The sequence below is a fragment of the Cryptomeria japonica genome, chromosome 5 (assembly GCF_030272615.1).
Source record: "Cryptomeria japonica chromosome 5, Sugi_1.0, whole genome shotgun sequence".
Classification (NCBI taxonomy): domain Eukaryota; kingdom Viridiplantae; phylum Streptophyta; class Pinopsida; order Cupressales; family Cupressaceae; genus Cryptomeria; species Cryptomeria japonica.
In genome coordinates, this window is record NC_081409.1 from 276,411,950 (window position 1) to 276,436,882 (window position 24,933).

Consider the following 24,933-nt stretch of genomic DNA (forward strand, 5'->3'; position numbering starts at 1 on the left):
CTAACATACATTGATCTACTCTTAAGAGGCATCTCTCACTAAGTACTAATTTAACTTCTAATGTTTATTATCGTTAATAATGTACATGCAGTTTGTTAATGCATGATAGCTTCGGTAAGATAAATGATTGAATGAGAGATAAATGAAGTCTCTCATTCAATCATTTATCCTATCGATAAACTATTAGGAAAACTTCAAGCTATTGTTCTTTCATTTGATGATCTTTCTTCACTTGTATATGTCCAATCTACTTAGTTCGATCAATGCTCAAACTATCGATAATCATATCATAGCATAGTACACCGATTAATATCGGTTTGCATTATAACTGTGATCACCGATTATTATCGGGCTAACCATGTATCCCGATTTATATCAGTTGATTTATCAACAGTAAACAAATGATGATTATCGGGATTAACCGATTGTTATCGGGTGGCAAAGCATACACCGCTTGGTATCTAACTATTAGTTAAGCAATCACCAAGTCACGTAGACACCGATTGGCATCGGTTAACATGTCACGTAGACACCGATTGGCATCAGATAATAAGTTATGTAGACCCTGATTAGTATCGGGCTGTTGATTAAAGTAAACACCGATTGGTAATTATAATTCAAAGGGTGCAATCAAGTAATGTCTTGATCCTCCCCTCTTGCATATATATATCAATCGATATTTGTGAGAAGGATATCAAAATCTATAAATGCTCCTCTCACCTGCCATACAAAAGAATATAATCAGATTTATCATATAAATAGATAATACATAGATCAAGAAAATATAAAATAGAATACATCTTGCATATTGAATTGAAAATTGAACATCATTTACACAGTTTTCACCGTCCATGAGATAGAGGAAGAGCTTCTTGGAAAAATTGTGTATTTTTAGTTTTCATCAATGTTTTGAATAACATTCCATGATCCACCATCAGAATGAGAGCAAAAGATGATGGATTGTGGAGTGTAATCTGAAACATTGATGAAAACTAAACACACATTTTTTTTTCAGAACCTCTACATCTATTGATTATTGTGTCATTAATAGGCAGTTTACTGTAGCTTACATGATTTTCTTTATTTTTTTTTTAATCACATTTTCCTTCTTTTCTTTTATTCGTTCCTTATCATTCAATCATGACTACAAACTCAGGTGCACTAATCATTTGTGTGCGATTGTGTTCCAACCTTTTCTGGTAAATGCAACCACTAGCTAATTAAATCTGAAAATACTGGACATTAAAGACTTGCCCCGTACCAATTAGATTTACTTTCTGGAATTAGGAGAAGACATGTAGTGCCACTGATTAAGAGGGGAGACTAGATGTATTGCTTTTAGCGTAAAAAGTTCATACACTTGAGGCTTATATAATAATAATGTATATAGGTTTTAATTTGATTTTTTTTAATGCCTGAACTTGGAATTATGTAATGTATTTTGATATAGTAAGATACTACTTTTCAGGGTTGACAAATTTGGAGGACTTAAATTTGGATTCATGTAGTATTGGAGATGCAGGATTGGAATGCTTGAGAGGTTTGTTCTCCTATCAAAATGCTGTGATTTATTATAAAGAACATTCTGTTTCTTTTGTTTGTTTTTTTTGACTAAAAGAATTTAATGCCTTATAAAGTACACTTTGTTTTAAACATAGGCCATAGCCATTTTGGAACTTTTAATCAGGTTAAAATTGCATGTGTGTTGTATATATCTTCTTTTGCTTCTTTGAATCTTGAAATTTATGTATTGCAACATTCTAGAATCTGAAGGCATAAGAATCCTTTTGCGGATTAAATTGATTGGACTGATTAGATGGTCTATGTTACCTTCTTGTTGTGCACAACCCACGGGCATTAAAATTCATTTCCAGATTGAATTCCACAGTAATCATAGATATCCTGTGAAATTATTTAAAATATCCAGATTCTTTGTATTGTGGGTGAACATAATGTTATATTGTCATAGCAGTGTGTTTAGATTTTGGTATTGAAGGACTTTCTGAAAATACTTCACCATCTTATCATATACAGCCTTGCATTTCCTTTGCTCTAATACACAATGTAGTAAAAAAATAAATGCAGAGACAGTTAATCATGAAGGTTGCATTCGGAAATCAACATTAGTTAGCTGAATATGGAGATATCTAGAATGGGCTGATTCTGGGGGTTCTTTTATTTGTTTGAGTTCAACAATATGGAGCATATTCAAGGATGAAGGATGCAAATTGTTTTGATGTATAGTGTGAACAATGGATTTGTGAAGCCAAAGAAAGGTTCTGCTGCATTTTGATTAATTGATTGGCCTGATTGTTTGATAGACTGTTCAGCTTGCCCCTAGCATACAGATGAGGGATCCAACTAAAAATCCACATATAAAAAGAAAAATATCTGCACGTACTTGCACACTCAAGCATGTACTCATTTGTGTGTATGCTTATGTGCATATACCTAATATAGTTTTAGTAGTTCAAAGCTACCTGATTTCTGTCAATGAATTGTGATCCTCACACTACCATGTAAGTTCAGGCGCTAACTTTAGACATCTGCTCAACAATGAATAACCTTTTGCAGAACTTCTTGTACCATGCACCATCCACACAATGCTTGGAACCTTGTTTCACAACTTAGATGGCACTCCCTAGCTTGTGCACAATCCTTAGCATCATTTGCTGCTTCTCAACATTGAGGAATGTGACGCATAGCTTTGCCAACAATTTAGTTGTGTTTCACATCGCACCTACATTATTGTGCCTTAATACACACAAGGCACACCGTTTAGACTAAATCACAAAATATTGCGTAACATCTCAAAGCACCGAACAAAAATCTAATGCACCTTTTGGAGCCATTTCTTGACACACCCTTTGTAAGCACAATGTGTGACCAAAATTCTAACCGTTGGGAGATGAATCGCCATAGATGGATGCTCAACTTCCTTAGTGGTTGTTGTCTTCATGATTATGTAATCTAAATGTATATTTGTAACATAAATGGATAGGCAAGATTAGATAAGATATATAGGAGTAAATACATCTCCTTGAGTATTCCATGTGAACATGCAGATTAATAAAATGGTTCGTTCTAGTTCTCATGTTCTATTTTTTCTAATCCTTTCTCATTTTAATTGCTTTTGCATGCATTCAACACATCTAGGTCCTCATCTAGAGTATTGTCCCCCAAACCATGTTGGATCTAGATCATTGGTATTAGAGTGGTTCGCCTTGTATATCCTATCAAACAAAATTGAAGTATTTTATACGTAGTGACAAACCAAGAGATCCATCATATTGCCTTCCAAGATGTATTAGATGAGTTTGGATGGTAGAAGATTGAGATGCAGTCCACTTAGTGATTAGAGAAGAAATTGCGAAGGCTCTTTAATGAAAATGCACATTTTTGTTAAGCTAGTTTCTAGAAGATTTCAAGTGAATTTATATGTTATTGTATTTGATGGTAAAATAGATGTAGATGTTGTAGACAATTGGTTAGATTAGTTAGAGTCATATTTCCATTGGAATGACCTTTCAGATGAAGAAATGATCAAGAGGGCAATTTGGGAAGTTTCTTTGCCCATCAAGAAGCGGTGGCAAGCCCAAAGGATTGGGAGGAGGACCATACATAGATTTGAGTCAATCTGGTAGAATTTCTTGGAAGTCTTCAAGGTTGAATATTGTCATTAAAATATCTCTGATGATTGCTATATTTAGTGACAACAACTTTGCCAAGTATCATAATGGCCAACACTCATTCATTTGGTCCAAATTGAAGCTGGCCAAGATCAAGGCAATGGGAGAAGCCTATTCTTACATGACTATTGTTGAGGAGTTGAGACTAAATGGAAAGAGAGGCGAATTCCCCATGCCAAAGATGAGACATTCAAACAAGGCCAAACCATCCAAGATAAGTAAATGGTGTGACAAACATAAGTCCAAAGCACTCTAATGCAAAGTGCCATGTGCAGGGCTTTTTCCTGCATACAGAAGCAGAGGGTTCCCATGAGACATAGATGGAGAATACAAACCCTGAAGATACCTGTATTGCACAACAACCACAACATTTGTGCTAGATGTAAAAGCATACTTCTATTCCTTTTGTAGATGTGGGTGCATAGGCAATCATTGGTTTCTGGTCGATGGTGGTAGCATGAAGCATAGATGAAAAAATCGTTTAAAAATCGCCAAAATCGCAATTTTTCCCGAGTCGATGTTGCAGATGATTTAATCTTCTTTTAAATCGCCTGTGAGATTTATTGCCGATAAAATCGCGAAGAAAACCGAAAAAATTGCATTTTGAAAAGTTCGTAGGTTTATGACTTCCGGCAAACCTAAAAAGTGGCTTCATTTTTTAATGCATGAGGGCAAACTTTGCTATTTTTAAGCCAGCAACTGAAGACGCGACGACCAACAAGTTGATCGACTGGATCTGGATTCGACGGAAGTTGTTGACTAGTTGCATAGGTAGAGTTGTTTCCTGATTCCTTTTTGGCTCTTCAACATATCTGCTCATTTGGGCTTATTTTCCTGCACGATCGCACCAACATTTTGCAGTCTACTATTAGTCTATTATAAATCTACTATTACAAATATAGCTTGTATTTCGTAGTCTGCTATATTTGTAATAATGGATTTATATATTGTTTCAATGTTGAAACTAAGGCAAAGGAGTAAGGGAAAGATGCCCTAAGTGAAGAAAAAAATAAAAAAACCAGAAAATTTAATGTATGTGTGTTTTTTAAGAATATTTTAGGAAATTATATATTTTAAAATGTTCGATAAATTTGCCGATTTTTTAAAAATTTCTGGCCAAAAGATTTATTGCCGGTTTAGAGTTTTTCATCTTTGGCATAAACAACCTCATTTTTGAAGCTACTGTTTTGCATGCCTGAGTTTACCAACCATGCCTCATCCACAACTTTGTAGTTTGGGATGGATCAGTTCTTGCAACGCTAAAGATTTACATGTCGTGTGTAAATATTGCTTCTCACATGCTATTCATCCTTTTTGTGAGGTGCTTGAATGTGGTGTTGCAGCAATTGATTCTAGTGACATAATCCTTTGGCATCCCTGCTTGCATTGTTGCCAAGTTGTTTACACAACCAATCCTTGGAGCATCGCTATATAGGTGAGTGGTATGAGATATTGTAGTTGAAAAATGATTCTGTAAATCAAATAGGCTGTCCAATCTCCATTCTAGATTACACAAGTTTCCTTAAATACATTTGGGATGATTGTTTCTCAAGAAGGGGTGAATAATTTGTGCGCTACCATGCAAGCACATATGTTAGTCTCAAACACTTGACAGAGTGCATAAACCTCATGTTCAACTCCTTGAACCATGTACTGTCATGCCCTAGCCATGAGGTCATTGCTTTTCAAACCACATTGTAGCCTGAATAACAACAAGTCCTAGACAATAAAATAAAAGAAATCGATCTAGTTCGAAGAGTATGTCATGCCCCCGCAATGATAGGAATAATCACAACATATTCAAGTATAGATCACTGTCTTTTTCCTTGAGAAAAAGAGTAGCCATTCTAAAGAGGGTCGATAAAGATTATTTAAGGGATCTTATTAGGCAACAGTTCCATAAAATAAGCAAAAGACAATCAATCAAAGGATTGCAATACAGCAGGGCAGTGATTGATTATGAAAGGGCGTGTCCCTTGCAAGAGCAATAGACTTAATGAAAGGGTGTGACTCTTCTCACTTGAAGATACAAGTGGAAGGACAAATTGATTGGACAAGACATCCATCAAGTGGAAATTGGAAAAATAAAAAGGAAGTTGAATCATAAAAGGCAGAAATAAATATTGTCTGCAGCAATAATAATATTGTGAGATAAGTTCAAGAATAATATTAGATTACAAATAAATAGATGCATATAGATGTAGCTTGCAAAAATTAAAAGACTGCTAATTGTAAGTAATTTAATTGCATTTCCTTTAAGAGTATTTAATAGCAAATTCATAAAGGTAATTTCTATAAGTAATCGATTTTGAATTTTTTAGAAATGGCTTGCAAATAGGAAGGACAACCGGCCTTTCGAGTTCACAAGAGGTGACAAGAGGTGAAGTATCGACCTTTCCTTCATCAAGCATGCCACCTCGCGATACGGGCTCTTGGGCCGAGAGGTGTATGGGCTTGTTTAGGAAGGTAGTCTTCATGCATCTTATCAAACACGCCACTCTGAGATGGATGGATTGGAAATCTTCCCTTGCTCATGGGTTGGGAGGCAAATGAGTGCTCCCAAGCTTGATTGAGGAGGATGGTGCATCTCCAAGGTGGATTGAAGGATGGAGTGGACTTGAAATCCTACCATGTTCATGGGCCGAGAGGTGAATAAGTGCTCTTGGGCTTAAGGGACTTTTTAAGTATGCCACCTTGAGATGCATGCTCGTGGGTTGGGAGGTGAATGAGTGCTCTTGGGTTTGGGGGTTTTCTCAAGTATGCCAACTCGAGATGGATGGACATGGATTCACACATGCTCTTGCAATACAACGACAACCATCCTTGAGATTGCATTTTGCAAACATTTCCAACAAATTCCTAATATGGAGGCGTATGGGTGCTCTTGTGCTTGTTGAGGAAGGTAGTCTTCATGCGTCTATCAAGCATGCCACCTTGAGATGGATGAATTGGAGATCTTTCCATGCTCTTGGGCTGGGAGACGATTGAGTTCTCTAGGGCTTGATTGAGGAGGGTGGTGCATCTCCAAAGTGGATTGAGGGATGGAGTGGACTTGAAATCCTATCATGTTTGTGGCTTGGGAGGCGAATTAGTGCTCATGGGCTTGAGGGTCTTCTCAAGTATGCCACCTCGAGATGGATTGATAGGGATCCACCCATTCTCTTGCAATACAAGGACAATCATCCTTGAGATTGCGGTTTGCAAACATCTCCAATAAATTTCTAATATGGTTACTATAAGAATATGCCTTGCAATTATTATTAATGCTATTGATGTATTTTGGTCTGAATATGAATGATGTTTCATGAAATCTTGATGTTAAATATGAATGTTTGTAAATTTTGATGTTATCATATATTCTTACTTAATGATTATTAATATTAATATTATTGTAGGACCTAAACCAGGAATATCTTAAATTGTGTATTGCATTTGATAATATTTTTACAAAGTTATGTTTGTACATGTATTACCTCCTTAGACTTAGCTGGAATTGTTGTTCTAGGGTAGAAATCGGGAAGATCCCAAGAAGGGACATTACATGTACCATGCACATAATGTCTGGAACCATGTTGTACAGTTTAGAAGTCTCTTCCTAGCTTGTGCACAGCCCTAAGCATCACACATCACTTTTGCAATATTAAAGATCATGCTGCACAACTTTGCTGATAATTTTGTGTATGTTTTGCAACACACATTGCGGAGTTTTCCACAACATCTGAGAGCATCACACAACAATTCAACACACCTTGTGGAGCCATTTCATGATGTGCAGTCGTCAACATAATGCATGACCAAAATTTTAACTGTTGGGAAATGAAGCATCACGCATGGAATCTTAATCAATCTAGCATCCATAATGGCCTTTGCCTTCATGCTTATTTAATCTATAAATGTCCATGTTCCATTTAGTTTTTAGGATGGGGACAATAGGGGATAGGGGGATGCATTTCCAGGATGGCTAGAATAGGACGCCATTTTCTGAGGGATAGTGGGGCATAGAGTGATGCATTTCTTGTATGGATAGAGCAGAAGGCCTTTTTTAAGAGATGATAGGGGATAACGATTTAAAAATAGGGAATACTTAAACAGTATAGGAAAATTCAATTGTTCATCTATAAACTATTTATCATGTATATTATAAAATCATATTACACAATATTAGAGCTGAATTAAGAATTCAAATGAGAGTCACCCAAAAATAGGGAAAATATAAAAATATATGATAAGGCATTCTCTATATTGATTATATAACCATATTATGAAACATTAGTGTGGAAATTGAGAATTCACATGAGCTGACACCCAAATTAACAACATTTTAATGTCTAATCATTTGAATTTTCATTATGAATGCATACATACAGTCTCTTTGGGCTGCTAGATTCAATCTTTTTATACAAAAACTTGAACCTGACTGCACTTGAAAATAAAAATGTACAATCTAATATTCATGTCAAGACTGTAGATGCATCTTAGAAAACATATATATCATGATAAGAGTCATAAACTAACACCAGGAGCCCGACTGAATTCTAAGCATGGTTGGGTAAGAATATTTTTCTACTCAGCCACACATTTAACTTTTAATGAAATACAAAATGACACTTAAAAGGAAAAACTTTGACAGAGAAGATACTGGCATTTTCTACATTGCAAGCAGTAAGAACATTGGTAATGATTCAAAAATATTTATATGTGCTAATACGCATCTAGGGAAACTGGTGTGGTCTTAGTTGATTGCCATCAGACAAGGAAGTTGGTGTAGTAGTGGGTTTGTTGGACTTACTGTTTCCAAACAGATCTTCTGAATACATGCAATGGGAAAAGCTGACACCCACATTTCTCTTGATTTGAGAAAGCTTAGACTCAGCTAGTGACTCTTACAGCATTGCGTAATGACCATTCAGTAACCGTTTAGACCCATTATGTGTAGATTATCTTACCTAGATATTCAATCAGATAAATTTGGAAGTATTTCTTATATATTCCATAACATGATAATTTTGAATTTTCAAAATATCACATCAGTAAATTAAAAAATGAATCTATGTTTATAATTAATAGCTTATGTTGTAAATTCAGTTGAGATGGAATATGGAGTCAATAAGAAATTCTATGTAGTGAAAACATTGCTGCAGTCTTTTTTTTTGGCGTGTTAATACATTTTTTGCAGGCTCAGCTGTAGGGGACAGCTAGCCATCCCTAGGATGGTCGGAGGATGTTTGTGTTGCTTGGCCACCTGCTGCTGTATCTGCAGCATCCTTGGGACATTTATATGTTTTTAGTAGGGAATGGCTCTATAGACATTTGCTACCTTTTTCCTACTTCCATAAAATGTCTTTGTTGTGGGGATGGGTGGAAATTTCTACGGGGATCATTTCTGTGGAATACAGATAAAAGTACCTCTGTTACATAAAGACATAGCCAGACGTTAGATTGGACAGATAAGAGTAAATGGAAGCTGTACATCTTCTCAAAAGTATGCCACATATAGAACGGACAGATTAATAGAATGTTATGTTCTAGTTTTCATATCCTTTTCCATCAAATCCTTTGTCTCCCTATTAACTTTTGCATGCTTTTAACACATTTGGGACCTGAGCTAGAGCATTGTACCCTTGACTGCCTGGGATACAGAGCATTAATTTGTCAAGCATAGTGAAAAAGTTGCATGTGCTTGCACAAATAGACAAACTAGGAATCTACTATGTTATTGTATACACGTGTATCTTGATGGTAATTTAAGTAGTTCTATGTCATCTTTTTTCTTTTGATAGTCGAAAATTGAAATATGTCGAACACTTAATAGCTTGAAAGGCTGGTGTAATATTGAACAACGAGTTTTAAATTTTGGGCTATAGCCTATTTTCCATCTTCTGTTTTTCAAAACAACATTTGAATATTGTAGTTGGCCTCCAAAAGATTTTGTAGTCTGAAACTTTAGAAAATTATAGCTGTCAGAAGTTTACGGATGCCACAACAAGCCAATAATTTGAATTGTTTTGCAAGGAATTGCTCGCTGCCAATGTAATATACACCCTTGTTTTTTGTTTCCATGAACCGCCTAGATCATCAAAATGCATTCCAATGCCCTCTCCAGCATACCCAATAAATCTAGAAGTATGATAATGAATCTGCACTTTTAACAACTGCAAACTGGAGCTTCAAACTTGGACGCTACACCCAGGAATTGCCTTCTATGACCACTTGTTGAATGTACTTTGAAAATACAGACCTGGATGCCTCCAAACAGCAATAAAATCACCCTCAAACCCTAGCCACCTCCTTCACAAACTCTCATGCCCTCACACAGGTCGTGCGGCTAGCCAATGGACAAGTACGACCTTTTAGAACTTCCAAGATAAAACCTTTTAGAACTTCCAGGATTCTCCCGAGTCTGGTCTATTCATGTCATAAACCCCCACGTTCCTTGCCCGGGACAGTTCAACCTGTTTCCAGATTCCAGAATTCCTATGCTCTGCATTAAACTTCTGATTCAATCCAAGTGTTTGCTGTTGCTGCCAGAGTAGGGATATTAGGCTGGTGTAATATTTAACAACTAGTTTTAAATTTTGGGCTATAGCCTATTTTCCATCTTCTGTTTTTCAAAACAACATTTGAATATTGAAGTTGGCCTCCAAAAGATTTTGTAGTCTGCAACTTTAGAAAATCATAGCTGTCAGAAGTTTACGGATGCCACAAGCCAATAATTTGAATTGTTTTGCAAGGAATTGCTCTCTGCCAATGTAATATATACCCTTGTTTTTTGTTTCATTTTTCTGATTGATTTTGTCTATAAGAGAAGTAGACAGATGCAGAAATGGTTTCACAATAATCATATTTGCAGCAATAGAATAACAGAAATAACAATTCAAATACAATATTTCAAAAATACCTACAACCAGTAATATTTCATATTTATTCTCAGGACTGGAAATACAATATATCATGAAAACATGAATCGCCTAGATCATCAAAATGCATTACATTGCCCTCTCCAACATACCCAATAAATCTAGAAGTATGATAATGAATCTGCACTTTAACAACAGCAAACTGGAGCTTCAAACTTGGACGCTACGCCCAGGAAATGCCTCCTATGACCACGTGTTGAATGTACTTTGAAAATACAGACCTGAACGCCTCCAAACAGCAATGAAATCACTCTCAAACCCTAGCTGCCTCCTTCACAAATTCTCATGCCCTCACACAGGTCGTGTGGCCAGCCAATGGACAAGTACGGCCTTTTAGAACTTCCAAGACAAAACCTTATAGAACTTCCAGGATTCTCCCGAGTCTGGTCTATGCATGTCACAAACCCCCACATTCCTTGCCCGGGACAGTTTGACCTGTTTCCAGATTCCAGAATTCCTATGCTCTGCATTAAACTTCTGATTCAATCCAAGTGCCGCTGTTGCTGCCAGAGAAGGGATATTAGATGACCAATGAAGACTGAAATTTACACCCAGACACATTGGAATCATCCACACCCAAACTGCCAGGAGGAAGTATGCCAACCTTCTATCTCACTTCATGCCAAACTCAAGTCCCAAAGTATACCAGCATAGGAAATCATTTTGCTACAGTCTTTGGTACTCTAGCCAATGAGAAGATTAAATGGTCCATAGTAGCACCACGACTTGCAAAGGAATTCCCCGTGCCTTCACATGTCACTCTCCTTGCTGACCACGGCTCCACAGAATGAAGCAGATAGAAATTTGATTTAGCAATATGGTATCTTGAATATGGACAACCCATTTATCTATGTGTTCCCCTCAAGCGACCAATATCATGGATAAATCACGACCAGGCAAGGAAAAAGCTATTCCCAACACCTTATATCAATCCCACGACCTCATTTAATATCAAACAAACAAACTAAACCCAAAAGGCCTGCATAAAACATCAAGTCATCAAAATGTTTATTTCCAGTGGTCCAATCTTTTATCAATCACCCAACCAAAGTCAAATAACCCTTACCCTTGTAAGCATTAAGATCTTTAAATAAACACAATTTTATTAGTGCTGAACTTTCCTTATAGATTGGTGGCTGAAGCAAACTATATTATCAATCAAAATAATATTTATGATTCACCAACTTAACTTGCACACAACAAAGGTTTGCAAGACTTCCCACGATTTGATTGGTTTGGCATCCAAACACAGACCTGGTACTCAATCTCCACGTTAAAGCGCCACCAGTACTTGGCCCAAATAAACAAGAGAACAACGATTCAAATAATTCTTAATGCCAAGTCCAAAACTTAACTAATAATCCAACGGACCTAGGTATATTGGCCAGTAGATAAACAAGAGAACCACGATTCAAATAATTCTTAATGCCAAGTCCAAAACTTAACTAATAATCCAACAAACCTAGATAAATTGGCCATTAGATAAAATATTAAATGGCATTAAAAAATCCTTACCCAATCGCTCACCAATATTATTAAAATTTGTCTTTTGAAAGATTTTATCAAATTTCAAAGTTTAAAACTTAAAATCCAAATGCAAACTTGGAAATCTCTTCAAGAACAATTGCATCATGAATGAGGGTTTTCATCCCAGTTCTATCCTTAAGCTTTCTGACGATCCCTAAGTGGAACCACCTGGTGAAGCGAGAGGGTTTTCGTCCTCAGCTCCAGTACACCATTGGAGTTTTCATCCTGTAGGCAAAGTTTGCCTCTTTGTGAAGTTTGGTTCTTAGGCACAAATGTCTAAATCTCCACACAGAAAATAACAAGCTCCTCAATCTTCTGTATCCCCCAAATGAGACCGGTAGCCCTCTTTTATAATCTTCCCAAAAACTTCTAGAAATAATAAATTAAAAACATTTTATAATTTAATTTATCCTTGTGGCTCCCAAAAGTGACTTTATTTAAATATTAAATATTTTGGGACTTGGTCTCTTAACCTTTACTTTATAAATAATTCTATCAAAGTTGTCTGTTAATTAATTAATTATATTCCCTCACAACCATTGAGAGAAGGGAACTAAATTTTGAGGGCACCAACATACTCAGGGGGTTCACTGGGAACCTGAAAATGGGGACATTACAAGATGACTATGAAGCGTTTTATTGCAATGATGCATGGCCATTTGTTTTTTCTCTTTGTTTGTTGTGTTGATTTGTCTTAGTAGCATTAACTGGGGGAGTTGCTTTGGGTGTTCGTCACAGCTACTAACAGGTATGAAATGGGGGTATAGGGACTGCAGCAAGGGCATCATTTGGGATGGGGTATGAGCGTATATGATTTTATTACTTTTAATATAGGCACAGTGATATATGATCTCTTGAACCTGAATTTCCTGGTGACAATGGTACTCACTTATTGGTTGTAGCTTATATTTATATTCCTTTGTGTGTTATCAGGTTCTGCAGGAACCTTGGCTGAAACCAAACTGGTCCAAACTAGGCTCCAATCCTGGGTCAGGTCGGTCTTGGGTTAGCCCAGGTCCCTAACTTGGGCCTCTGGATTTCGCTCAAGTATGTCTGAGTGTACACATGAAGTATCTGTCTGTGATCTGCCCACACCGCCCCTGCCCCTTCTCAAAACCCCTAAATACGATTTTCCTTAATCTTGTATGAGGATGAAAGGCATGAGGTACTACAGAACATCATCTGCATCGTGCAGCTATTAGGAGTGGCAATGGTGCTGGTTGTAATTCTAATGAACCAGCTGATGTTGATGCACTTGATGAAAAGCAATATGATGATTTCTATTGAGTTTACATGTGTAGATGCACTAATATAAACCATTTTGATTTATCTTTAATATATGACAGTTGACACTGAACTATCAATTGCAGCTGTGATCTGTATTTAATCTTCTATATTTTATGCAAATAATGTGTTTGTTTGTTAATAGAACCCAGCCATCTCAAATCTGAGGAAAAATAAACTGGTCGGCCACCTAAGCTGAACCCCGGACTTGAACCTGAACTGGCAACATAAATTAGTTTCCATGCCAATGACAGGTTCTTAACATCATTCCTTGTTGCTAGATTTGATTGTGTTTGAACTTTTGAATCAACACATCATTAGGATGAAATAAAGAGAGTTATAAGGAGATGTAAAACATCATTAGGATGAAATAAAGAGAGTTTTAAGGAGATGTAAAACATCATTAGGATGAAATAAAGAGAGTTTAAGATGTAAAATGTCTTACTGAGTGTGATCCGAAACATTGATTCAAAACTTCAGACACAATCAAATCCAGAAACAAGGAATGATATTGATATGGATTGTGGAAATCTGTTTACACTAATAGGTTCTTAACACTTGAGAAGATTAATATAATTTGAGATTAACATGGCATGTTGCTCTTTATCTTGATATGTCTGATTTTATATATTATAAAATGGTAACGTTTACGAAAATATCTTGATATGTCTGATTTTATATATTATAAAATGGCAACGTTTTCAGTTTTCGTAAGTTTACTCAGATTAAGTTTCCTTAGTATATTGTGTAGAATCCTTGTGGGTGATGCAGGATTTGAAGTAGAGAACATATGCACTAATTCCAATCTTTGTGTTCTGCAATGATGTAGGAATCAGCATTTAGATATACTTCAGATTTTTGAAGAACTGATATTCTTCTATTTTCAGGGCTTACCTTTTTGAAGAACTTGGATCTGTCAGACTCTGAAGTTGGCAGCAATGGACTCCACCATTTGTCAGGTCTCTTTACTTATATGTATCTTTTTTTCTTTTTAATATTACTAAGGTTCTTTTTTAGCGCTTCGTGTTCTCAGATGGGCCCTTAAAAGTATTGCAAGTACAAACATTTTTGTACATGTTTGCTATATCAGGATGTTGAAGGCACAAGATTTCAAATCTTAATATTTTTTTTCCTTTGTTGAATAGCTATTTCTATAAATTGAACTTTGATCTTAAGTATCATGTGATTCTAGGAAAAGTAGAAGAGGTTTTTTATTGGTTCCAACTTTCAACATAGAACCCTAGCTGCATTTTCTCATCTTTCTGGAGAAAAGTACAGACAACAATTGGTTCGTGGAACAACCTGTTCGGTGAAAATTCTGGCTTAGCAAAAAAAAATCTTATAATTACATTATTTGAGTTTAAAGGGATGGAAAAGCTCAAGTGAGAGAACAAAAGAGACACTCTAAACCAATGTTATTTAGATAAAATGAACCTTTTCATTCAGTGAGTATTTAAATCAAACAACAGCTAATAGAAAACAGGATATAGTTGAAATACAGTACATTTGTTTGTAAGTTTAATGCAGAGTAGTTAATTTATCTGTGAGCAACAATCCATGTACAAAATTAACTCATCAATATAATGTTTCGATTCTTTAATAAATCCTTACACATAACAGAGCTCAAATGTAAATGCAGTCAGAGAATTATGGGGTGAACAACATTAAATTTTTTTGTTATTACTTGTCAGTGAATATGAATAGGATAAGCTTAAACTACATTCATTTGCAAAGATGAGAAAGCAACAAAGTGAACAAATCATTACTGTCAACTTCAAAATTCTTGTAGAAAAAAATGAATTATGTTAATGCCCATGAATGACCAAAACTAGGTCAAAGAGACTGCTTGGTTTCTATTAGTCCCTTCATCTTTCGAAGAAGGCAAATTTAGAGTAAGATTCATAGTTGTTACTATATAAAGTTTGGAATTTTTTTTAAGCATTTTTGGGTTTATTAATGGAATGAATAATTACTTGCTTAAACGATAAAGCAAATTTTGCACGACAGTTGTTGATTAAGACTTAAGGTAAATAACACATCTTTGATTGGGGTCCACTCAAGGTTTTGGGCACACGCTTCATTATTAAGTGAAAGACCTAAGAGAAAGATCAAATAATTAAAAGTTTGTTTGGTGGCAAAGAAAAGCTTTCAACAATTAAATGAATAGAACAGCTCTTGAATTTGCATAGCAGTTGGTTTTGGGCCCAAATCCACAGTATAGAAAGCCTATTTGAAGGCATCAGTGAAACCTTAAAAATTCAATTCCGCTCTCTTAAAAGAAATGAACTAATAAAAATAGAGGGCCAATAATAATATGGTTAAACGAAGAAGTCCAATGGCAAACAATCATGAAGATGGGTGCACCCTGCTAAAATAAAAAATGTTCGATTATTCTAAACACAGAAAGCACAGAGAGCCTTTGGGAATCAAAAGAAAGAAAAAATCCAAGGGCCAGCACAAAAGAAAAAATAGAATTTGCACGGATTCAGAAATGGCATGAAATTAGGAGTTTGAATGTCATTGTGACAATAAATGAACTCTCTGGGGTAATAGCTCTTAGTATTATGAGAACCCACAGCCTTTAGTTTCATTGTATATATGACAGATGAAGAATTAAAAGAGAGATCATATCAAGCACTTTCAAAATGATATCACCCAATATTTTATCATTTGGACTATAATTTAGGGGGAGTTAGTGCATAATATTGATCCCTATTATTGTTTTTAATAGTAGAAGTGCACAAACTGCACCCCACATTTTGAATTTCACAAATTTCCGATAGACGTCTGAATTGTTATTTTGGAACTGAAAACAGTGAACCTAACAAAGAAGTTTTGCCACATTATACTATTTGTACCTTGAAAACCTATGGTAACAGGAAAAACAAGATGGTAGTGAAAATTAATTGTTTACCTGATTATTATTGTCCAGAACTAACAAGTACAAAGATGAGAGATACAAGTTTTAGTTATCCTTCTTACTATCAAGTCTGCTTCATTTTTCAGTTGGAAATCTACTTCTAGTTGCTTAACATTCAAACTTGCTTCCCATGCTCTAATTCCCCCTTTGTATGTCTTCATATAGGTGCTGGAAGTACTTAACTGTTTACTGAGAGGTATTTATATTTGGAGATGAAGAGACCAAATTGGATTGGTTTGTTCAACTTCTCATATGTTCACTCTGGATGAAACTGCTCCTTTCATCAGACTGATGGCTTTGTAACTACCCCTTAAAGGAACTTGTGGTTTTGAAATTGCCTTTGTTGGATCTGGTTGTTTTGGTTTGCTAGTTCCTTTGAAGTGTTTCGAAGCTTGAAACCCCAAAAGCAATTCCTTCTACTAATGTATTCATCTTTTTTTGGGTCCGAATGGATCATACCTTCCTTTTGAATGAGGATTTTTAGTCTTACAAAAGCTTCATGAGACACCAAGTGTGAAGATTTCTTCCACTTTACGCATCATTATGATTGCTTTGTTGCTTGTCCTTCGAGTCACATCTTCCAGGATTTCTGGGCATCTCATCTGGTCTAGTCTGGTTTCCTTTTGCAATATTACATCCTTTGGAGGTATGGCTAGTTCATTCATCACGGAGCCCTCCAACAAGGATTCTTCATCTTCTTTACCCAACATGAATGCTTCGTACAGATGTATTCACAATCTACCACCTAATGTATCCTCATATATGGGCATATCATGTCTGAAAGCATTGTTCCCAAAGTCTTCCAAGATGGAGAAGAGTCTGTATGGTTTTATCTTCTTAGTTGTTTCTTGTAGCCTTTCTTTTCCTATGTCAGCCACAGCTTGTCTCTCACCTTGAGTCATGCTCTCTATGATGCTGGTCATGCTTGATTTTGTTTTTTGGTCGAGACTTCTCTAGTTGGCCTTTCATCTTGAGCTACATGTGTCAAATCTGCTCAATGATTTTTGTTAGTCTTGCCACTTGTATTGTCCCCATTTCCGGGTTCCCTGTGAACTGGTATGTCGGCGCCCTCAGATTTTAGTCTTGGACTGTTTTGCATTTTTCATACTCTCAATGGTTGTGTGGGAAAATAATCAATACATTAAATAATTAATCTTAAGTTGTATGAAAAAAGCATATTAAAAGACAACTTTAGTTAATTATTATTTATAAAGTGAAGGTTTAAGTGACTAAGTGCTGAAATGTCTAATATTAAATAAGTTATTTTTGGGAGCAATAAGGATAAATTGAATTATAAAGTGATTTTAATTTATTATTTCCCAAAGTTTCTTGGGAAGGCTATAAAAGAGGGGTGGGGGTCTCATTTGGAGATATATAAAAAATTTAGAAGCTTCTTGTTTTCTTTGCAGAGATTCAAATGTTTGTGCGCGAGAGTCAAACTCTTGCCTAGGGAATGAAAACCCTAGAGGTTTCTTGGAGCTGACAATGGAATACCCTGTGCGTCACAAGTGCGGTTTCACATAGGGATCAACACGGTGGGGGTCTCATTTGGAGATGTATAAACGATTTAGAAGCTTCTTGTTTTCTTTGTGGAGATTCAGATGTTTGTGCTTGAGAGTCAAACTCTTGCCTAGAAAACGAAAATCCTAGAGGTTTCTTGGAGCTGATGATGGAAACCCACGTGCTTCACAAGTGTAGTTTCACATAGGGATCAACACAGTGGGGGTTTCGTTTGGAGATATATTAAAGACTTAGAAGCTTCTTGTTTTCTTTGTGGAGATTCAGATGTTTGTGCCTGAGAATCAAACTCTTGCCTAGGGAACGGAAACCCTAGAGGTTTCTTGGAGCTGACGATGGAAACCCTCGTGCTTTACAAGTGTGATTTCATATAGGGATAAACAGGGTGCTGATTATTGAAACGGGGATTAAAACCTTCGTTCATGGTGCATTTATCTTAAGGAGATTTCCAGGTTTTGCATTTGAGCTAGAAGAGATTTATTGGATTCACTTTTGGTTACAGTTTTGATATGGGAAGTTGAGATTATATTCAAGATTGCATTGATTGAAGTAATTCTAATCTTGAAGTTTCCAGAAATTGATAAATTATTATGAGTTGTGATGCATTTCTAACCTTCATATTTCCTTAAGCTGCAAATAAAAAAGGAATCACAATTATCATTTATGAAAGGAAAAGAATGAAATCGTGGGCTTCATAAGGAAATTGTGGGACTTTACCTTATGTGGTATCTTGAACCAGTTTTTGCCACCTTGTCAAGTAAGCTAATGTGGATTGAGCGCATTCATTGCTAAAGAAATATCAAGTTGCTGCTGATGATATGAGTATAAGTCTGATATAAGCATTGGATTCATTGCTAATTGAATCCTGTAGGTTGGATGTGAGGGTGCCAAGGGAGGATGCATGGGTTCACATCTGAAGGATCTCCTTTATACCTATGACAAGTACGTTGCATATGTTGGACGTGGTGAAGAGGATACACACCAAGAGTGAAAATCTTCTACCTGAGGAAAGTATTTAGTTTGCTTGCATTAATTAGAAATTGTTGGACAATGATTCTGATTGGGGTCAAACACATAGCTCCTCTTCTTGTTGGGCGTTCTAAGAACCAATTGATACTTACTAGTTTGATGGAGGTGTCCATGGCAAAATTTAGAGGCATTAGAGAAATGAGGTAAAATTGTTCCAAGCTTTGAATGTATTTCTCTCCTCATTCTCGAGTATGGTGAGTGAGATGGTTGTAATAATTTACTTTAGTTTGCATGTGCTCGAAACTCCATTTTCAATTGACCACATGCCATCTATCCTTCATCTAGCTGACTTTATAACAACAATATCATCAATTAAAAGTGTTTTTCAACACTAATATATATATTTATTTTAAATAAAAACATATAATATATAACAATAATAGAATATATAATAATTCAACTCCAAATTTGGGCACCAAGTTTCAGCCCATGGGATCTAAATCTAGCAAGTATGTTTTCAAACTTGATTGTCTTTATGGAGCACTTGAATTCTACAATATTCTCATTGTTTTGGTGGAGGATTAACAATTTTTTGAGGACAAAATTCCTTGATTGCAATTCTTGAGGTTAGGATGAAACCTCTTCCCTAATGTTGATAAATCCTACACAAGGGTAGTGTTGTGACGTATTCACACATCGCCCCATTGCAAATGGGGACCCCTGCTTTTTGCTTTCTAGGGTTTGTTTTCTATGTCTTTTAGGGTTTTGTTTGTTAGCCTTTCTAGGATGAGTGCTGTCGAGGGGATCGTTGGATTACAGGCTTTGCTTGAGCCAGGGTGAGTCCACATGGCCCCAGAATTAGGGTTTCTTTGAGAGTAGGGCCTGGTTTTGCTCTCGTTGCTAATTGTGTCTTGCTTTCTGAGTGGATATCATTCTTGAAGGTTCGAGCTAGGTCGAGTTGGTGAGTGATGAAGTCTGAAATGTCATCTTGATCTTCAAATGCCCTGAAATTTGGCTAAGTTTGGAATGTCCTGATCCTGAAATTTGGCTGTCTCGAATGTCTTGATCCTGAAATTTGATAAGTCTAGAAAACTGAAGAATCCTCCAAAAACTAGATTTTGCAATATAACTCCTGGAGGTCCGAAACCACTCTCAAACATCCTGAAAGTATATATGGAATATAACTTAAAGTATAAGAAAGAAGAAAGATATTTCTTATACTTAAATGTTATATTCCATAAAATGATCCCGACAGAGAGTCCAAAATGTCAAATTTCGCTCCTGACCCTTCCAAAGGGTCCAAAGCAAATCTCGCTCCTGACCCTTCCAAAGGGTCCAGAGCGAAATTCTCCATAAGACATTCTACTTTGACCAAAACCTAGAACTAAAGCATTCCCAGGCTTGAATGAAGGCAAAAGCACTTGTTCGAACGAAGAAATGCAAAAAAATGAAGTTAGGATCATGGCCTAGGTGAATTTCGCTCTTGACCCTTCCAAAGGGTCCAGAGCGAAATTCTTATTTCCTCTATTTTTCTCCTTAGCTTGACCAAGTTTGTAGACTTTTGAGGCATAATTGAGAAGGTTTGATGCAACTTTGCCTTGGAGAGGAGATTTTAGACCTTGGGATGATGGATTCTAGCCTGGGAGACGAATTTCGCTCCTGACCCTTCCAAAGGGTCCAGAGCGAAAATCCTTATAACTCTCATTTTCCTTCCTTGTTTTGGATGGGTGTTGGTTTATTAGGCTTTGTGTGTGAGTCTTGATGTGTTCTTGCCTTGAAAAGTGTTTTGAAAAGTGAGGATCTTGTCCAAAAATGGGAATTTCGCTCTTGACCCTTCCAAAGGGTCTAGGGCGAAATTCTTCATAAGCCTCATTTGCTCCCTTGTTTTGGATACCAACCTTGTTCCATGGGCGAATTTGGGAAGGAAATAACATGTCTCTGCCTTTTGAGGTGATGGAACGTAGAAATGTGAAGGATTTTGGCCAAGATTAGGAATTTCGCTCCTGACCCTTAATTCACTATAATCCTCATTTGCTACCTTGAATGGGCTTAAAACCTAGTTCCTCAAGTGGAAAACAATCTATATTTGCCTCCAGGAGAAGATTGAAGTTTGAAAAATGAGCAATTAAAGCCTAAATCAAGATTTTCGCTCCTGAGCCTTCCAAAGGGTCCAGAGTGAAAATCAACCTAAGACTCATTTCTGTCCTTATTTGACCAAATTTTGATTTGCAAGGCATTTTGAAGGGAAGAGTAGACATGTTTGGACGTTGGAAATGTTTGGAAGCTTTGAAAAAATGAAGGATTCTAGCCAAGAAGGTGAATTTCGCTCCTGACCCTTCCAAAGGGTCCAGAGCGAAATTCCTTGCAAGCCTATTCTTTTGACCTTGTTTTGGCTTAAGACCTTATCCCTTGGGTGAAGGATGATGTTTAGTTACCTCTTGAGGTGATTTTGAGTTGGAAAAAGGAAGAATCAAGCCTAAATCATGATTTTCGCTCCTGACCCTTCCAAAGGGTCCAGAGCGAAATTCCTTGCAAGCCTATTCTTTTGACCTTGTTTTGGCTTAAGACCTTATCCCTTGGGTGAAGGATGATGTTTAGTTACCTCTTGAGGTGATTTTGAGTTGGAAAAAGGAAGAATCAAGCCTAAATCATGATTTTCGCTCCTAACCCTTCCAAAGGGTCCAGAGCGAAAATCCTCCTAGACCTCATTTCCTTCCCTACTTGACCAAATTGTGATGTCCAAAGCATGTTGAAAGGGGAAATGGACATGATCTTGCCTTTGAGAGTGTTTGGAAGTTGTGAAAATGAAGGATTTTAGCCAGGAAAGGAAATTTCGCTCCTGACCCTTCCAAAGGGTCCAGAGCGAAATTCCTTATAAGCCTACTTTTTAACCTTTCTTGGACATGAAACCTTGTTCCTAGGGCAATGAAGGATGGGATTCTACCTTGCAAAGAAGTTTCAAGTTGAAAGAATGATGATTTTGGGTCAAGAATGAGATTTTCGCCCCTGACCCTTCCAAAGGGTCTAGAGCGAATTTTCTCAAAACCTCTCTTTGCTATCAATTTTTTGCTAGATCAAGTGTGGGCTAAGGTAAATTCAAGGAGAAGTTGCCCCTGAGAGTGACTTTAAGTTGCTAGAAACCATGAAAGATGAAGGAATTGAGCCTAAAAATGATTTTCGCTCTTGACCCTTCCAAAGGGTCTAGAGCGAAAATCCTAAAAACCATCTTTTCTTCCAAAATTTGAGCAAAGTCAAACCTGGACAAGGGTGAGAGAAGTCATTTGGATTGCCTTAGAGTTATTTCGCTCTTGACCCTTCCAAAGGGTCTAGAGCGAAATTCTTAAGATCACCCTTTTTCCTTGCAAATCAAGTCAAGATTTTGGTTTTTATGACCTGGAGAGGAGTGAGGCAAGGTGTTCTAAGTCTTGGAGGTGATTTGAAGTTGAAAGGATGGTGAAATAGCCCTAAAACAAGATTTTCGCTCCTCACCCTTCCAAAGGGTCCAGAGCGAAAATCCTAAAATCTACCTATTCCTTTCAAATTTATGCTAAGCTATGCCTAGACCAAGGTAAAAGATGCCCTTGTGATTGCCCTTAAGTCGATGGTTGTCTCCAAAAGTGATGATTTTAGGCCAGAAGAGGAAATTCGCTCCCGACCCTTCCAAAAGGTCCAGGGCAAAAATCCTTCAATCACCTATTTTGCCTTGCAAAATCAAGATAAACTTGGGTTGGATGAGAGAAGAAAAGTGTTTCCTTGCCTTGTGAGGTGGATTGAAGTTGAAATGATGAAAAAATTGAGCTACAAACAAGAAATTCGCTCTTGACCCTTCTAAAGGGTCCAGAGCAAAAAACACTAAAACCATCCTTTTCTCCAAATTTTGTGCTAAGTCGGGCCTGGACTAGGGTGAGAAAAGCTATTTGGAATGCCTTGGAAAGATGTTTGACCTTGAAAAATGTGAATTTTGAGCTAAAGTTGGAATTTCGCTCCCGACCCTTCCAAAGGGTCCAGAGCGAAATTCTTATAGGGTCTGTTCCTGGAGAAAATATTGGGCAAGTTTCATGTTGATATCTTTTCCTTGATGATTTAAGTTGAAAATGCTATGTTGAAATGAATTTATCATGTGTCCTTAATCATCTTTTTGTTTGTCTTGCTGTTAAAAGGCGACCTTCTCCAGTCCGACATCAACAAGGACGAACTTCTCCAGTCCGGCATCAACAAGGACGACCTTCTCCAATCCAGCATCATCAAGGATGACCTTCTCCAGCCCAGCATCATCAAGGACGACCTCTTCCAGTGCAGCATTTGAAGGTAAGGTACACCATCCATCCTGCACATCAAAGACAAACGAGGTTAAAGAAAGGGTCCGTTGAGGAAGCCAATAGTTTCAGAAGAGTTAATTAAAGTTAGCTTCTAAACATCATCAAATTGAACATCAACCAAGTGTCGGACAAGGTGGCATCCCAGTCATCACTCCAGTCGGGTTGGTCCACCTCAGCGTGTCCAGATTCAATGTACCTGACTCATGGGAGATGGCACAAACTTCGATGTACCTACCCCGGTTCTCCATTGGTCGAATATTCTAGAGAAGACAGGTGTCCAAATAATGCAATTATTTCATTGGCCAGAATTGAGTTTGTTGTAACAAACCCTAATTAGGGTTTCATTGTAAAATCTTGGCCATTGATCTCAAATTGATCTAAGCCATTGAATTGTATTGTGGGCACTATATAAGCCTTGGCTCCTCATTTGTAAAGGCTAATAGTTAGTCAGGAGTTAGAAGGTGAATAGTTAGAAATAGTGAATAAGTCAGTTAATAGTATAGCAATTAGAGTAGAATAGAAAGAGAAGGCAAAGATTGTTGCCAAGATGTTGTAAAAGGCTTGTAAAACTTCATTGAAGAAATGGTGAAATCTATGGGTCGATTCAACAATTTCCATGGTCTTTATGCTTCTCAGTTTTGATTTCATGTTATTAGATGAGTGGAAGAAATGTGGTTGATTGATGGTGAAATTTGTATATCCATACTACTAGCAGTTTGTTGATTGCAGACTTGCCTTGTGTAGTCAACTGGAATCATTCAGCTTAAGCTTAACTTCAATTGTCGCTTCTTCATTGATATGCATCAGCCTGATGGTGTCTATGCCTGTAGCAATGATCTGAACATCATAAAGCTTTCCTCCGAAGATCGCACTAACCTTGTGGAGATGGTCCTGGGATGTCAAGACAAGACTTAGTTAGAATTTCATCAAAGATCATTCATTGCTCCTACATTCTTAGTGTCAGAATTAGATCCTTTCCTCGCCCTCATCCTTTTTCTTTTTTTTTCAAAATCTAGGCCAGTGAAATCTTGTGATTCCAGCAAATTAGACGTTCAGGTCATCGAGTGTAAGTCCCCTTGTGATTCCAGCAAAATCACATCATACCACAAAGAGCTTATCCATGAGTAGAGATCCTACATAATAGGAACCTTGAAGCTTCTCCGATTGATCCTTCCGCGATATCTTCAGCATTCGGGAGCTTTATTCAAGAGAGGATAAGGTACCTTTAGGTATTTTATTCTGTGTTTGGTCGTGTACAAAATACACATGAACATAATTGGCGCTAGAAGGAGGGCCTGAACGCAATGAATGCGTAAACAGTTGGACGTCGGAATTTTATCAGTTTATGTTTGCAGGAGTTATCCAGGACTTTTGTCCCTCCTCCCGCTCTCAACAGTATTGGCGCTAGGAGGCTGAGCATTATCATGCTGTGAGAAGATGAAATCGAGATCCTAATTCGCAAGGAGTTACCCAGGAGTTTTTACCCTCCTCCTGTGCTCAACAGAATTGGCGCTAGAAGGAGGGCTGAGCATTATCCTGTTGTGAGTAGATGAAATCGAGATCCTAATTCGCAAGGAGTTATCCAGGAGTTTTTGCCCTCCTCCCGCGCTCAACAGAATTGGCACTAGAAGAAGGGCCTGATCGAAATAAACGCCTGAACAACTAATAGAATTAAGAGTGCCTTACAGCGAATGCGAACTCTTGAATCCAAGGAAGATCAGTGGAAAGCCTTTTTTCAATCACTCAGTAGAGTTGGTACAGAAAAGGAAGGTGATCGCTGGATTGTAAGT

The 24,933-nt window shown here is 37.0% G+C and overlaps 1 protein-coding gene across 6 annotated transcripts in view; it reads left to right on the top strand.

Moving 5' to 3' along the window:
- LOC131039590 (uncharacterized) overlaps window positions 1-24,933 on the top strand; it is a 129,212-nt gene that overhangs the window by 53,676 nt on the left and 50,603 nt on the right. For all 6 annotated transcript variants that reach the window (XM_057972380.2, XM_057972379.2, XM_057972377.2 and 3 more), the window contains 2 exons: window positions 1,469-1,540; window positions 14,305-14,376. In XM_057972380.2, coding sequence (XP_057828363.2) covers window positions 1,469-1,540; window positions 14,305-14,376 — 144 coding nt within the window. The remainder of the gene's footprint in view (window positions 1-1,468; window positions 1,541-14,304; window positions 14,377-24,933) is intronic.